At 40.2% G+C, this 16,229-nt stretch overlaps 1 protein-coding gene across 1 annotated transcript in view; it reads left to right on the plus strand.

The window, feature by feature from the left end:
- Positions 1 to 16,229, plus strand: part of lmbrd1 (LMBR1 domain containing 1) — a 221,685-nt gene that overhangs the window by 157,963 nt on the left and 47,493 nt on the right. The window contains exons 10-13 of the mRNA XM_080191977.1: positions 6,565 to 6,629; positions 10,978 to 11,080; positions 13,440 to 13,544; positions 14,734 to 14,883. Coding sequence (XP_080048103.1) covers positions 6,565 to 6,629; positions 10,978 to 11,080; positions 13,440 to 13,544; positions 14,734 to 14,883 — 423 coding nt within the window. The remainder of the gene's footprint in view (positions 1 to 6,564; positions 6,630 to 10,977; positions 11,081 to 13,439; positions 13,545 to 14,733; positions 14,884 to 16,229) is intronic.

The following is a 16,229-nucleotide window of genomic DNA, read 5'->3' on the forward strand; positions in this document are numbered from 1 at the left end:
TAACAGGTTATAAGATGAAGGCATGTAGAATCACCGGTACCAGTGCGCGTCCCCGATGGGCTCAATGTATTTCTATTCCCATTTTGACCAAGAGATCAGCGAGCACTTGCCTTCCATTCCAGAAGCCTCGGATGAATCTGTATCTGAGGTCACCATCGCAGAACTTGGATCAACCTTTTTGAAAGTCAACCCGTGGAAAGCGACTGGCCTGGATGGGGTACATGGACAAGCGCTCAGGTCCTGTGTGGACCAGCTGGCGGGGGTATTCGTGGTCATCTTTAACCTCTCTTTAGACCAATCTGAGCTCCGTATCTACTTCAAGAAGACAAATATCATCTCAGTACCAAAGAAAAGTGGCAGCGTACCTTAATGATGTAGGTAAAATAATACCTCTGAGACTGTTAGTGAGTCAAAATGCAGTGCTTTTTCAAAGCTTTGGCTTTTATTCCAGAGCTTTGAGAAAACTGGTTCTAAGAATGGACTGTCAGACTTCTCATTAAACACAAATACAAGTGGGTATTTATACATCATGAGTCTTAGTAACAAGTATGACATAAACTTCCAATTCCGGGCAAAATCTTTGATCTTCCTTTTTCAATTATCACGCCTGCGACTGCTTTGGCATTTCTGTCCTTGAAGTTACTTGTGTGATTAACATAAACAGGCAAGGCTTGCAATGTCTGCAAAATAACATTCACGTCTGACCATTTGTCTTTACGTTCACATCTGATCATCTATATTCACATCTGACCATTGTCTTTACATTCGTATCTCACCATTTGTCTTTGAAAGTTAAAGAATGAAAGACATGAACAAGTATTTTACATTAACGCCAGGAGCAATATAAGCCTGGGACGATCACCCATAATGAAGGGTCATGTTTGTAATACATTCTAGGTACAAAATTCATTAACCCTTTCCCTCCTTCAAGGTACAAAATGCATTAACCCTTTCCCTACTTCAACTGTGCAGTGGCTCTGACATCATCGTCATGAAGTGCGTTGAAAGGTTAGTCATGGCATGAAGGAATTCCACCTGCCCAGACCGCCAGATCCACCACAGTTTGCCTATCACGGCAACAGGTCTACAGCAGGTGCCATCTCCCTGGTCCTACATTCAACCCTGGAACACCAAGATAACAAAGGCATCTATGTCAGACTCCTATTTATTGACGACAGCTCAAACTTCAACACCATTATTCCTACAAAATTCGTCTCCAAACTTCGTGTCCTGGTCCTCGGCTCCCTCTGCAACTGGATCCTAGGCTTCCTAACCCACAGTTCACAATCAGCAAAGAAAGGCAACAACACCTCCACATTCATCCTCAACACCGGTGCCCCATAAGGCTATGTCCTCAGCCCCTTACTATTACTACTTATACATTTATGACTGTGTGGCCAAATGTCCCCCCAACTTGATTTTCAAGTTTGCTGATGACGCCACCATACTGGGTTGGATCTCAACTAATGACGAGATGGGATGCAGGAAAGAAATAGAGAATCTGGTGGGTTGGTGTGACGTCAACGATCAATGTCTCAATCTTAGCAAAACAACAGAGATAGTGATCGAGTTCAGGAAGCATGATGGAGGACATGCCCCTGTCTACACCAACAAGGATGAAGTGGAAATGGTCAAGAGCTTTTAAGTTTCTAGATGTCCAGATCACCAACAACCTGTCCTGGTCCCTCCAAACCGATGCTATAATTAAAAAAAGCCCACCAATGCCTCTATTTTCTCAGGAGGCTAAGGAAATCTGACCTTTTTGCTCCAACTCTCATTGACGTTTACAGATGCACCATAGAAAGCATTCTTTCTGGATGTATCAGTGCTTGGTATGGCTCCTGCTCTCCAATACTGCAAGAAATTACAAAGAATCGTAAACAAAGCCCAGTCCATCAGGTAAACCAGCCTTCCTCCCGTTGACTCTGTGTACACTTCCTGCTGCCTTGGAAAAGCAGCCAGCATAATCAAGGACCCCACAGACCGTAGGCACCATGTCTTCCACCTTCTTCCGTTGGGAACAAAAATCTAAGGTCATGTACCAACTGACACAGGAACAGCTTCTTCTCTGCTGCCATCAGAGTTTTTGAATGGACCCACCTCGTATTAAATTGATCTTTCTCTACACCCTAGCTATGACTGTAACGCTACATTCTGCACCCTCTCTCCTTTATGTACGGTTTTCTTTGTCTGTGTAGCGCGTAGGAAACGGTACTTTTCACTGTGTACTATACCAATACATGTGACAATAAATCCCATCAAATCAAACATATTTACTACTTCACTTCAATTAGTTCACTTTAGCGAGCTCCACTTTCATGCCTTCTAAATTGCCCTTATTTAAGTTTAAAAGTTTAAAAACCCTCCTCTGCCTTAAACTGAATGTAAAATTCAATCATATTATGATAACTGCTACCTTGAGGCGCCTTCACTGAGGTTATCAATTAATCCCATTTTGTTCCACAATCCTAGGTTCACTTTTGCCAGTTAACTCTAGAAAATGCTGTTTTAAGAAACCATCTCAAAAACCTTCTGTGAACCCCTCCTCTATGGTACCTTCACCCATCTGATTTTTTTTCAATCTATATGTTGATTAAAATCCCCCATGATTGTTGTAGTAGCTTTCTGACAAGCTCCCATTATCTCTTATACTCTGTCTGACAGTGTAGTTACAATTAGGGAGCCTCCCCACCACTCCCATAAGTGACTTCTTGCCTTTATCATTTCTCATCTCAATCCACAGTGCTTCTGCATCCTGGTTTCATAAAACTTGGGTCATCCTCTTATGTGTTGAGATGATTATTTGTTAAGAGCCATACCTCCTTTTCTTAACTTCCTGTCCTCCCTTTCAGTTTGCAAATGGCTCAGGAAATGATTACCTTTGAGGTTCCGTTTCTTTCTTTGGTGCCAACTCCTCATTAGTGACTATGCAGAACCATCTTCCATGTTCTGCCTATTTGAGGCATTGGTACCTACATGGACTATGACCTCCAAGTGTCCTGAGCAGATATCCTGAACCCTAGCACCTGAAGACAATATAGCCACCTGGACTCTCGCTGCTTGCCACAGAGAACAGTGTCAATGCCCCTCATTATGCTATCCTGTGCTACCACTAAGTATATATGTGCTCCACCCCACTCAATAGACAGAATACTAATCACTCTATCGGGCTTCCTGTACCATGCTGAAGCCTTGACACATCACCTTTCCTGCCATCCTTAATGTGTTTTAAATACTTAATTTAATTATTTATGTATTTATGGCAATTTTAATTTATTTACCACTAAACTGTGTACAGCTTAAAACTTTGGGGATAGAATTTACCCACTTACCAGATTCTCACCAATAGCTAGCTGTTTTCCCTGTAGTAGAGTTAGAACGAATCATAAAGGCTGCAAAAGGTAGAAAAAGCAAAGAGAAACAAACTCCTCCCCCTGCCCTCGCCCAACAAAGCCCCCATTTGTCAAACTCCAAGCTTACACTCAGCCTCTTTGCTTCACTCCGCATTTTGATGTTGACTGTAAATTAATGCTATTCATTGTTTATTGTTCATATTTTTAATGCAAAAATAACTATATACCTTGGTTATAATCTGCAAGCTTTTCCTCCATCTTTAGTAAACATCTTGTTTCAGTTAGCGCGCATACTAATAGTCGTAAAATGGACAGCTTTGTTTTGTCAAGGATTGACCTTCATTATAGCAGCACTGGTTTTCTTGTAGCTACATAATCACTTCTGGGATCTAGAAACATACTTGGAATCCTTCCATTCTGATAAACAGTCCAATCTACATATCGTCTTTCACACTATAACAATTCTCACTGAGATTCTGCTGAATTAAATTATTGCTGATGGGAGCAACTGATATTCAACCATGTTTGTATAAGGTCATGCTTGCTTGTATCTTTGATTTAAGAATAAAGAGCTATGAGGATTTGATACTCAGTGCTGCTCCAAGATTATCTATATGGACACTAAATATCTTTACTGTATAAATACTTCAGATATTACTTTCCAAAGTAGATATTTAACTTAATTTCAAAAATAACTACTTTCAAACGTGAATGGCTTCAAGTCACTTCAATGTTGAATAGAATAGAAAGTATTTTAAATTTAGACAAAATGTGAGTTCTAATTATTTAAACTCAAGATGGATCAATTTGCGGCTGAAAATTAGTTGTGGGCAAGTGTTGTAAGGTTTCTGACATCACAGATGCTGTATAAAATAACTGTCAAAACCGAAACTGAAGATCAAAATGCAAACCAGAATTAGTCTAGTTACTTAGGTTTCACTGTTGTGATGAAGTAGTATGGAAAGAGAACTGCCAAGTTGTTCCCCTCATCACTTGGAAGTCGATATCACAAGGTTTAGCCTTGTTCCTTTCCTCTATCTTCATAGGCATGTATATTTTTTACAAAAATAGAGCACCCAAAATTACACACTGCATTCTATACTGCAGTATAGAAACATAGAAGATAGGAGTAGGAGGAGGCCATTTGAGCCTGCTCCGCCATTCATTAAAATCACGCTGATCATCCAATTCAATAGCCTAACCCTTTTTCCCCATAACCTTTGATCCCATTTGACCCAAGTACTACATCCAGCCACCTCTTGAATGCATTCAATGTTTTGGCGTCAACTACTTCTTTTGGTAGTGAATTTTACAGGCTCACCACTTTTTGGGTGAAATGTCTCATCACCTCCGCTCTAAATCGTCTACCCTGAATCCTCAGACTGTGACCCCTGGTTCTGGACTCCCCCACAATTGGGAACATCCTCCCTGCATGCATCTTGTCTAAATCTGTTAGAATTTCAAAGGTCTCTGAGATCTCCCCTCATTTATCTGAACGCCACTGAAAACAATCCTGCCAATCTCTCCTCATACGTCAGTCCCATCATTGCTGGAATCAGCCTGGGAAAGCTTTGCTGTATTCCCTCGAGAGCAAGAACATCCCTCCTCAGAAAAGGAGACCAAAATTACACTCTAGGTGTGGCCTCACCAAGGCCCTGTACAGTTGCAACAACACATCCCGGTACTCAAAACCTCTCGCAATGAAGGCCATTATTCTGTATATCACTATAATAGCTTGTTTTAATTTATAATTAATTGATTTACAGATCCCTCCCATTTTTAAAAGGCTTTCAGAGCAAGTTTATATTGACTGAACTATGGTCAGTGACACTCCAGCCCCTTAAATGAGGTTTAAATATTGTTGAGAAAAGAGACACGCTGTCATGGCTTTTCATCTTGCATTTATCAGGACAGATGTAATAATGTCAAATTTCAAAGTGAGCAATAGTTTATACTGTAAGAGAAGTGGGTACTGATTGGCTGACAAGTTGACTGGTCGAGGCATTGTTATGGAGAATGCACCAGGAACTATTGCTCCCTCATTCTTTTGTTAAACTTAATAAACACAAGTCTGGATACGTTCCTTTCGTGTGCAGAGGACAGATGGCTGCAAATGAATACATGTAGCTTCTAGCAAGTATAAGTGAGCCACATTCACATTGTGAGCCTGACTGATAATCTTCAGCTGGTTACTAGGGTAATCGTTAGCACATGTGAAATTATTCAGCAAGTGCTGTCCAATTAAAGAATCACATCTAATGTTAGACATTAAAAGTAAATTAAAGTTTATTTATTAGTCACAAGTAGGCTTATGTTCACACTGCAATGAAGTTACTTGAAAATCCCCTCATCGCCACATTCCAGCACCTGTTCAGATACAGTGAAGGAGAATTTAGCATGACCAATCCACCTAACCAGCACATCTTTGGGAGGAAACTGGAGCACCCGGAGGAAATTCACGCAGACACAGGGAGAATGTGCACACTCCTCACAGACAGTGATCCAGGCTCGGGTCCCTGGCGCTGTGAGGCAGCAGTGCTGACCACATGCCACCGTGTACTGAGTTTTGCAGGCATGAGCTGGTTGAGTGCTGTTCGTACTCTGCCTTTTGAGAATAGCCAAAGGGACATGCTGTCTAATATGATCTGCTCATTGTCATTGGGACAGATAGTCTATGTACCTGGAATTGCACTAGCACTGAAATTCATATTTCCATTATTCATTTGTGTGGTAGGCAGAACTTATTAATGGCTTGGTGGCAGCAACCTGCTAATGGAAAACACACATGTTGTTACTTCACAGTAGCAGTGTGAAATGGCTGGCTTCACCTATTGCTCAAATTTTTGTGATACCTTAAATGTCTGGTCTTGTGTTTAATTGTATTTCAGTTTGATATGTTGTCCATTTGCTTGATTCAAAATCTCTTTTGTGCCAAAATTTAGTATTATAAACTTGCATGTGTCACAATCAAAGCTGTCAAATGTAACTATGCATTGAACACTAAAGCACAACTGTTGAGTTACAAATTATGGTCAACTGCGAAGTTCAGTTTTGCATTCATCAAACAATTATGCTTTACAGCAGAGTTCTTCAGCTTTTTTCATCTATTCGCTAACTTTGTTGCATTTTGATTTTCTGCAGCTGCACTCATATGCTTATGTTGTGGATGGAATATAATGGGTGTGAACTTAAGAATTTTTTTAATTTGCAGATTGCTCTGGGGATATTTTTCATATTGGTGGCCCTTTTGTTCATTGTCGCCCTCTTTCTGTCAAAGTAAGTTTATCTCAATTATTTCATTGTACCCATCGGCTTCTCTAAGAAAATAAACAAAATAACATTAATTTGTCATGTTGCTATACATTGATAGATGGGCTTTTCCGTCTACAACAACCTGAACACGTTTAAACTTTACGATGAATTGAGATTTGTTTATTTTCTACTGAGTTTGAAGGACATGTGGGATTTGTGAAAATGTGGCCACTACTGATGTGAGGAAATGGAATGGAATTAGAGAATGGTATTATTCAGCATGGTTCAATTTCCACTCCATTTCCTTGTGTTAATGCATCGGTTTTACTTATTGAGATTCATCTCTAATTCTTTTGTGAGAGGTGTTAAGGGGGGGTTAATTTAAACAGCACTCTTCTATGCTTTCGCTCTACACCAGAGCAGAGGTGTTTTTGATTTGTTGCCCTCTTTAGAAGCAGTGATGTATTTCCCAACCCCTCAGTTTTGATGTGATCCAATTTTCTATTAATAACCCCACAGCAAACGCAAGTTAAGGTGACCTCAAAGGGCTAGTTTGTTGCACACATTCAAAAATGCAGCGTCTCGGGGAGTGTCACAATGTCACCCTCATACTTAGATAATAAAGAGAGGGATAGAGAAAAGAAGGATTTACAGTACGGACTATAAAGTAAAAAATAAATATTCATGTGAGTTCTAGTGTCTAAAATTAAGTCCAATGCAATATTCCTTCATGGAGGTTGGTGGGTTGAAAACCGATGTCATAGAATTCATTTTTCCAGTGGTGTTGACTTCAGGGATAGGCACGCAGGAATGAATCAGTCTTGTAGGCGATGGTACTGAAATTCCTGCAGAAGCAGTGTAGATGGGACCAGATATGCAACCTGGGAATAGCTCCTTTTCTTTGAGGCTGCCAATTTAGATAATAAACAGAATCAGCTTTGCAGTTCACCAAGGCACTATTACTGCCTATACAAGCCAGAGGCTCATGTCACGTGACTCCGTCTCTCCACACTGTCTTTAACAAAGGATTTTTATTCCTCGTCCGTGTCCCCGAGAGTGTTAAATGCCTGAACCATAAGAATTGAAAGGAAGGTTGTCATAGCAAATGAACAGGCTCCTATTGGCCAGCCTGTGTTGTGAAATTCAGGCAGCCTTTGTTAAGTCCTCTTTGAATTTGGCTTGTGTAGCCCACAGTGCCTCCCCACAGACAACAATATGAGAGTTTCCCTGATACTGCCAGGCATCTTCTTTTGTTTGGCAGTCACAGACAGACATAGGGATTCAATCATTTTCATGATCTTTTGTTCAGTTGTTTAAAATTTTCGAAATAAAGATTAGGATGTCCAAACATATATTTCCTGAAAATATGCAGTGAGAGATCTTAGTCCCTTGCAGAGGGCACAGAATAGATTATAAGTAGTTGTGGAGCAAGGAGGATGAAAATTGTGGTGGGAGGAAGGTAGATGAGCTAACTGGTAAAGAAAGAGGAAGTGGAAGGAAAGGTCACAAAAAGTGAAGAAGAAAAATCCATATCAGCCATTCAGATGTGAGAGTATTGAGGAATCAGAGGAGAAAGAGACCCTGTGGAGGGGAATTGCACAGTAAGAAGTAAAGACTCGTATTCGAGCCATTATCTTGTAAATTGAGTTTGTGGCTGTATGTACCCTGTTTGTGAACACATTCCTCACTCACCTGATGAAGGAGCGAGACTCCGAAAGCTTGTGCAGGCAAATAAACCTGTTGGACTTTAACCTGGTGTTGTGAGACGACTTAGTGTGCTTACCCCAGCATCTCCACATCAAGGGGAATTACATTCAGTGGGTTGGTATAGGGAGTTTCTGTGAAGTGTGTAAGTAGAACGTAGAAAAACTACAGCACAAACAGGCCCTTCGGCCCACAAGTTGTGCCGAAGATATTTTGACCTACTAGGCTTACCTATAACCCTCAATCCTACTAAGTCCCATGTACTCATCCAGAAGTCTCTTAAAAGACCTTATCGAATCCACCTCCACCTCCTCCACCACCACCGCCAGCAGCCGATTCCACACACCCACCGTGCTCTGAGTGAAAAACTTACCCCTGATGTTTCCTCTGTACCTACTCCCCGGCACCCTAAACCTGTGTCCTCTTGTAGCAGCCATTTCAGCCCTGGGAAAAAGCTTCTGAGACCTGATCAATACCTCTCAACATCTTATACACCTCTATCAGGTCACCTCTCATCCTTCGTCTCTCAACCTATCCTCATAAGGCATGCCACCCAATCCAGGCAACATCCTTGTAAATCTCCTCTGCACCCTGTCAGTGGCTTCCACATCCTTCCTGTAATGAGGCGACCAGAACTGAGCACAGCACTCCAAGTGGGGTCTGACCAGGGTCTCATACAGCTGCAGCGTTATCTCCCGACTCCGAAACTCAATTCCTCGATTGATGAAGGCCAGTACACCATACGTCGTCTTAACTGCGTCCTCTACCTGCGAAGCCGATTTGAGAGTCCTATGAACCCGGACCCCAAGATCCTTCTGACCTTCCACACTGCTAAGAGCCTTACCCTTAATATTATATTCCTTCATCCCATTTGACTTGCCAAAATGAACCACCACACACTTGTCCATCTGCAACTTCTCTGGCCAGTCTTACATCCTGTCTATGTCTCACTGCAACTTGTGACATCCGTCCAAACTATCCACAACACCTCCAACTTAGCAACTCATCCCTCCACTTCCTCCGTGCAGACCTCCATGCGGAAAAAGACCTATCTACAACCACTCTTTGCCTTCCGTGGGCAAGCCAGTTCTGGCTCCAAAAAGCAATGTCCCCTTCGATCCCATGCCCCCTCACTTTCTCAATAAGCCTTGCATGGTGGACCTTATCGAATGCTGAATTCCATATAAACCACATCTACTGCTTTTCCTTTGTCAATGTCGGATAGAAGTACAGGGATAACCTCTGAGGGGCAACAGAAGCCTGTGGGGAGTAGATAGCAAAGGTTTTGTAGGCTGAGTGTTTTGCAGTGGAAAATGGGGAGGAGTTATTGGGTCAAAATGTGAGGACCAAGAATGAGCTGAGTTACTGAGGGTGGGTATGATCTGAAGGTCTGTCCACGAGTGTTGGTTGACATTTGTTAATTTGTCTCCTATTTTGCATGCCTGGCATCCCTCATGTTGCCTTCAGGCTTATCTTACCCATGAGAGACCTACTTCCTGCCTCCTTGTCCCTGTTTCCACAGTACATCTGGCAAATCAACTTCCCTTTCCATCTCAAACCCCATGTTTGTTGACTTGCTGAGTAGTTCCTTCTCTGCAGGTACTGTCATCTTCCATTTCAGAGCTACTAGCAATGCTTCTGTCCATGTAAAAACCTACCCATAGTTTCTCTGTCCTTCTGAACGATCCCATTTTCAACCTACTTTTCCTCTCCAAAGGTATTGACATATTGTCGTCTCCCAAATGTGTCATACTTTTCCATTTTTGTGCCTCGTCAACCTGTTTTCATCTCCATAAGTCTGAAAACGCCCTCAATAAAATCCCAGTATATAACATTCCGCTTTGTTTTGCTCAAGCTTGCTCCTGACTGTTTTCCGCATGACCCATTGCCTGTGTTGTAAATTTAATAATTAGTTACTCATGCCTGTAGTTCGTATTGTAGGGTTAATTTCCTTTGACTACAAAATATCAATAACTTGTTTGATTTTTTTTCGTTTAGCTGGAGATACGCATATATATTTTTGAGACTTCCTGTTTAATCATGCCCATTTCCCGGTTTCACAATTTCGTAATACGTTGTTTAGTTCTTAATATGCCCCCTGCTTCTATAAATTTTAATTGATGAAACACATATCTGACAATTAAGCCTGCCACCACCATGGCTTCATCCTTTTACAACAAAAATTCTATTGGTCAATTTTCAGACAGCACTTGATCATTTAGAAAACAACTCGGCTGAATTTCCTTTTTTAGGAATTTAGTCTACTTGTTAGGTTTGTAAGTAGAAATCTATATGGTAACAAGTAAATGCGTTATTGATAAATGTTTCAGTTTGACTTTTTAAAGTTTTTTTGGAAGAGGTTCCAGCATGCAATGGCTGTTTTCAGATGCTAGGATGGCACATTATTCTTCAATTTGTATGTCAATCTTTGCCCATCTATCTATCAATCAATAGAAATAGTAAAGGGACTATGTTTAATTACTGTCAAATAATGCAAAAGTTTTGGGTAACTTTTGTTGTCCCTTCGTTGAGTGCTGTTTCACTAACTCATTAGCTTCTCCAAGATATACTGAGAGATCATATATTTGTGTTTTCAAGAAAAATAAGCAATCTTTCAATCACTTGCAGTTGTTTAGAGGTTAAACTCTTTTTTTCAAATATCTTACAGCCTTGATAAAGCACTCCATTCAATGGGCTTTGATTCTGGATTCATAATATTTGAAACAAACTTGGCAAATCCTTTGAATGAGTTGTTGCTTGTTCTACAGACAGTAAGTATGAACATATTACAAGACTGCAAAGTACATTGCACAATAAAAAGCTGCAGTGTATACTGATCATTTTCTTGTAACCAGCTATTGACATCTTTCCATTAAGCTATTAGATCCTTACTAATGTCTTGGATCAACCCCACTTCCCCCACCCCCCCAAATTTTGCGTTATCTCCAACAGCTTGGTTTATATTCACACTGTTGTTTTCTTTCCCAATGTACTTGCTTTACATATATCCACAAGATATTCCCCTTCAGTTCCCATTGTAGTTTGTTTTCATACTCCCTTTTTCTTTCCTTACTGTGATGACCCTCTGAAAATTTGAGACAGCTTCCTTCTGTCTCAGCTCCAAGTGATTGATATAGTTGTAAGATATAGTAGCCCTCTTCCAGTGTCATCCTAGTAATGAGCTCTTAAACCTTAGTGCAGCTCGATTCAAAACTACATTTCTCTCGTTTTGCTAGTTTCTGGACCATTTCAGATCACATCTCATTTCTGTAGTTCCCAGGCTTGTTGATTGACACAAAAGTGATCAAGGTATCAAAAATCCTGTTGAAATTTGATGTAGAATACTGACCAGGCACTGCACTGCACTGAATAAAAATTCATATCCCTTGATATGGGATATCTCCATAGCCCTTGATCCTTTTAGTCCCAAGAGTTATATCTAGTTTCTTCTTGGAATCAGACAACGTTTTAGTCTTACCTACTTTCTGTGATAGTGAATTCCACACATTAACCACTCTGAGTGAAGAAATTTCTGCTCACCTCTGTTCAAAAAAGGTTTGCCCCTTATCCTAAACTATGACCCCTGTTTCTGGACTTGGCCACCAGCAGGAACCTTCTTTCTGAATCTACCCTGCCTAAATCTGGGAGAAGTTTATAAGTTTTTATGAGCTCCCCTCTCACTCTTCTAAAATCCATTGAATATAATCTTAACCAACCTAGTGTCTCCTTGTATAACAGACTTGCCATCCCAGGAATCAGTCTGGTAAACCTTCACTGTACTCATTCTATAGCGAGGATAATCCCCCTCAGATAAGAATACCAAAACTGCACACAATGCTCCAGTTATGGCCTCACCAAAACCCTATGCAATTGTTGTAAAACATCCCTATTCCTATACTCAAATCCTCAAATGTCTCAAACATTTCAGTAGTTTCTGAATGGCTCATATTCATGTTGTGTAAATACTTCTGGTACTGTAGGTTTGTTTTTTTTTAATGTTTCATTTAATTCCAGGTTGCCCAATTTTGCTTTATCTTTTTTTCACTCCTTGCATTTCTTCTGACGTATTGGTTCCTTTTGATCATGGGTGGGGACTTTATTTGGGCTTTTCACTTTGGCCATGCTTTGGTTTTCATGACTCAATGCTCCTAACCAGCACACCTTTTGGACTGCAGGAGGAAACCCATGCAGACATGGGGAGAATGTGCAGAATCCATATAGACAATGACCCAAGCCAGAAACTAAATCCGAATCTCTGGTACTGTGAGGCAACAACATTAGCCACTGTGCCACCATGCTGCCCAACCTTACATGTATCTTATTTTTAAGAAGCAACAAAGATACACAAACAAAGTGCTCCTCTGTGCACCACTCCCACAACAACTATAGCTCACCACCTTACTGCAGATAGGGAGTGACATGTGTTTGTAATGTCTTGATCGCCACAGCAGGGTGTGTGGGATGATGCTTGGCAGATGGGAGTTTTCCTATTACATGACTGTCCACGTTGAGCATATGAATGAAGATGGATTTGTATTCCTGGCTGAGTTATCAGTTTCAGACTTTAGCTCTGTAAATGTTCACTTTATCGGCTCTTAATGAGGCGATGAGTTCTCATCAATACTAAACTAAATTTCTTACATGTGGAATTTCAGTATCTGTTTATAATTATCTTTAATAATTCGAAATATGGATAGTTTTCACACAGCCACAATAATGAAAAACACTAGCAATGGAAATATGACTAAACAGAAAAATATTTTCTAATTTTTGCAATCAGAACACTGTCCCTACACAGACAAAAAAGATACTTTAGCAGCAAGTATTGAAGAGAACTCAATGCCTCATTAAGAGCTAATAACCTGAACATTTACAGAGCTAAAGTCTGAAACTGATAACTCAGCCAGGAACACAATATGGATGTATTTTTCAATTGAATTTTTCATTAAAGATCATTCAGTCAAATGTTTATGAACATCCTAATTAAGTTAAAAATCTAAATTGAGAAACATTAAGTAACATGGATTCTAAATCATTGTTATTGTGCTTCTTTTCCTGCAGTTTGATTGTAAGCATCCTATTTGACTTTATAAACATAGAAATCATATTCTTTATTTTCTTCCTCCCCAGGTTTTCCCATTGGATTATATCCTAATTGCTATCATCACAGTGTACCTGGTCTTCACCTCCATGGCAGGAATCCGAAATATGGGCATCTGGTTTTTCTGGCTGAGGGTAATTTCTGTCATTGTCTGTGCAGATATATGTTTGCACCTAGATTGAGAAAGAAGAGGGAAATGATGAAGTGAACAAATTGGAATCTATTAGTAAATTCCAAGGAATAACTGATCTTGCTATACTGCCCAGTTTATGATTACAGAGCACTATAAAATAGTGTTGTATGAGTCATGCTTCTTATGTTTCCTCATTACAACTATCTAATGTGGAGCATTTTTGACAAAATGGTAATTGTAAAATAGTGGAACATCATAAACAAAACTGGAAGTCATCATTTTAAGTTTTTTATGGCCTTTGATTTACAGAGAAGATGAGGCATGGTTAGAGCCACAGTAAATTTAGATTGCTTCATTTATTTCATTTCTTCAGCAAATCTGTCCTATAATTGAACATTTTCTCTAAAAATCAAATATGGGGTGGCATGTGGCACAGTGATTAGCACTGCTGCCTCACTGCGCCAGGGACCAAGGTTCGATTCCCAGCTCAGGTCACTGAATGTGCAGAGTCTGCACAGTTCTTCCTGTGTCTGTGTGGGTTTCCTCTGGGTGCTCCGGTTTCCTCCCAGTCCCAGAGACAGGTAGGTTAAGTGCATTGGCAGTGCTAAATTCTCGCTCATTGTACCCAAACAAGCACCGAGGGGACTTTCACAGTAACTTCATTGCAGTGTTAATGTAAGGCTACTTGTGACTCTAATGAATAAACCTAAAAGGAAAGGGAGACTAGGTGAAATGAATTAAAGCTGCTCTTCTTAAAACTTTGAAAATTAAGATTAGTTTCAGTTAATGCTTACTTAATTAACTTGCTGAAAAGTTTAAGGACCTTTTATATTGTACTTAGTCTCAGCCTAATGATTTTTTAGATCATTTTTTAAGTCAGATGATTTTTTAAGTCAGAAGCCCAGCATGCCTTGAGTTCCATCCTGGCATTTTATGGTTAGATTGAAATTGTTAATTCTTCACTTTGTGCTTGAGTTTTAATGGAAGAACTCAATTTGCCATGTCATTTTGGTTTGACCATTGTTTTATTCATGTGCACAGAGTATATTTTTATATAACGTTCTCAAATGTTTGTTGTGTGTGATAATAAAGAATTCCCTATTAGCGAAGGCAGTAAGGAACATAGAACCTATTAATAGCAAGTTCATACAGTAGATTAAATCTCTTTTTTTCTCATCTCTTGCAACTAGCTGTACAAGATCAGACCTGGCCGAACGCGGCCCCAAGCTCTTCTTTTTCTTTGTATGATCCTGCTGCTGATGGTGCTGCACACAAGTTATATGATTTACAGTCTTGCACCCCAGTACGTTATGTATGGAAGTCAAAAATACCAAGAGCATGTGAGTCTAAATATATATTCATCCTTTTTCTAAGTCGTTTGTTAATTCCTTTTTCTGCCATTTCACATTGATATGGCCTGTCCATGACATCTGTCAAATAGCAAGATAAAATACTTGAAGTAGGCTGTTCATTTGTTCATCCAAAAAGCAAAAGAAAGCATTGTAGTCCCTATCACAATATCTGCTTGAAAGAATCTGAAGTTCTGGCCTCTGCTGCCCTATCCTAAAACAATTCCAAATGTTGATCAGCCAAGGTTCTCCCTCACATTAGTTCTCAGTTGGCTTTTCACCAATGTTAACACATTGCCAGGTTTTAGCTTGCTTTGCCATAGTACTCTCAATGTTGAGATGTAACGCAAAATGTTTCCCTCAACAAAATTTTACACCCCACAATTTGCTATTTAAAAATTACATAGCAACGAGTGCAGTCTTGAGCAGAGCAAAACTTGAACAACGTTAGAAGTGATTAACGGTAACATTCATTTGTAACTGAAGTGTATTGGATTGCTACAACTGTACTTCTGCATAGGTGTAACTCTGTAGAGACTTTAAAGTGTTACAATTAAAGCAGAGAATAATGAAAATGTGCAACTGGTCTGTCAGTGTCTGAATTAAGGGTTAGCATTCTTAAGTTTCATTAAAATTGTGTGCTCTGACGAAATGCCTTTTTAGGAGTGATCAAAACAATTTGAGAAGGGAAGAATAAATGCAAAAGGCAATACTGCAAAATGTTGAAACAGAAATTGCTGATTGTTTGCCTTTCTTTTATAATGAAAAGTTTTATAAATGGCTTATCTAGCCTGACCATGTCAGTTCTGATTTACCCCCATCCTGGCTCCCCATCTCCCCCGCTAACTGGTTACCTTCCTCTTTCAGATACTGACTAATCTGATGTGCACTGAGCTTACATTTTCTTATTTTGAGCTTTATAATTTATATCATTGGCTGCCTTGGAGAACGCTTATTCGAAGATCAGAGATTGAATGCACGTGATTGCTGAAGTGTGCCCCAACAGGAAGAGAACACTCCTGCTTGGTGATTGTCGAGCTGTGTTCGTTCACCCATTGTCGTAGCATCTGCGTGGTCTCCCCAATGTACCATACCTCGGGACATCCTTTCCTGCAGCGTATTGGCCGAATTGCAAGGGAATGGTGTTCTCAGGTGAGATGATGGCATCCGTGTTGATGATCGGGCACATCTTGCAGAGGTTGCTGTGGCAGGGTTGTGTGGTGTCATGGTCACTGTTTTCCTGAAGGCTGGGTAGTTTGCTGCGGACAATGGTCTGAGGTTGTACAGTTGTTTGAAGGCAAGAAGTGGGGGTGTGGGGATGACCTTGGTGAGATGTT

The sequence above is a fragment of the Carcharhinus amblyrhynchos genome, chromosome 7 (genome assembly GCF_965287045.1).
Source record: "Carcharhinus amblyrhynchos chromosome 7, sCarAmb.v2.hapA, whole genome shotgun sequence".
Lineage (NCBI taxonomy): Eukaryota > Metazoa > Chordata > Chondrichthyes > Carcharhiniformes > Carcharhinidae > Carcharhinus > Carcharhinus amblyrhynchos.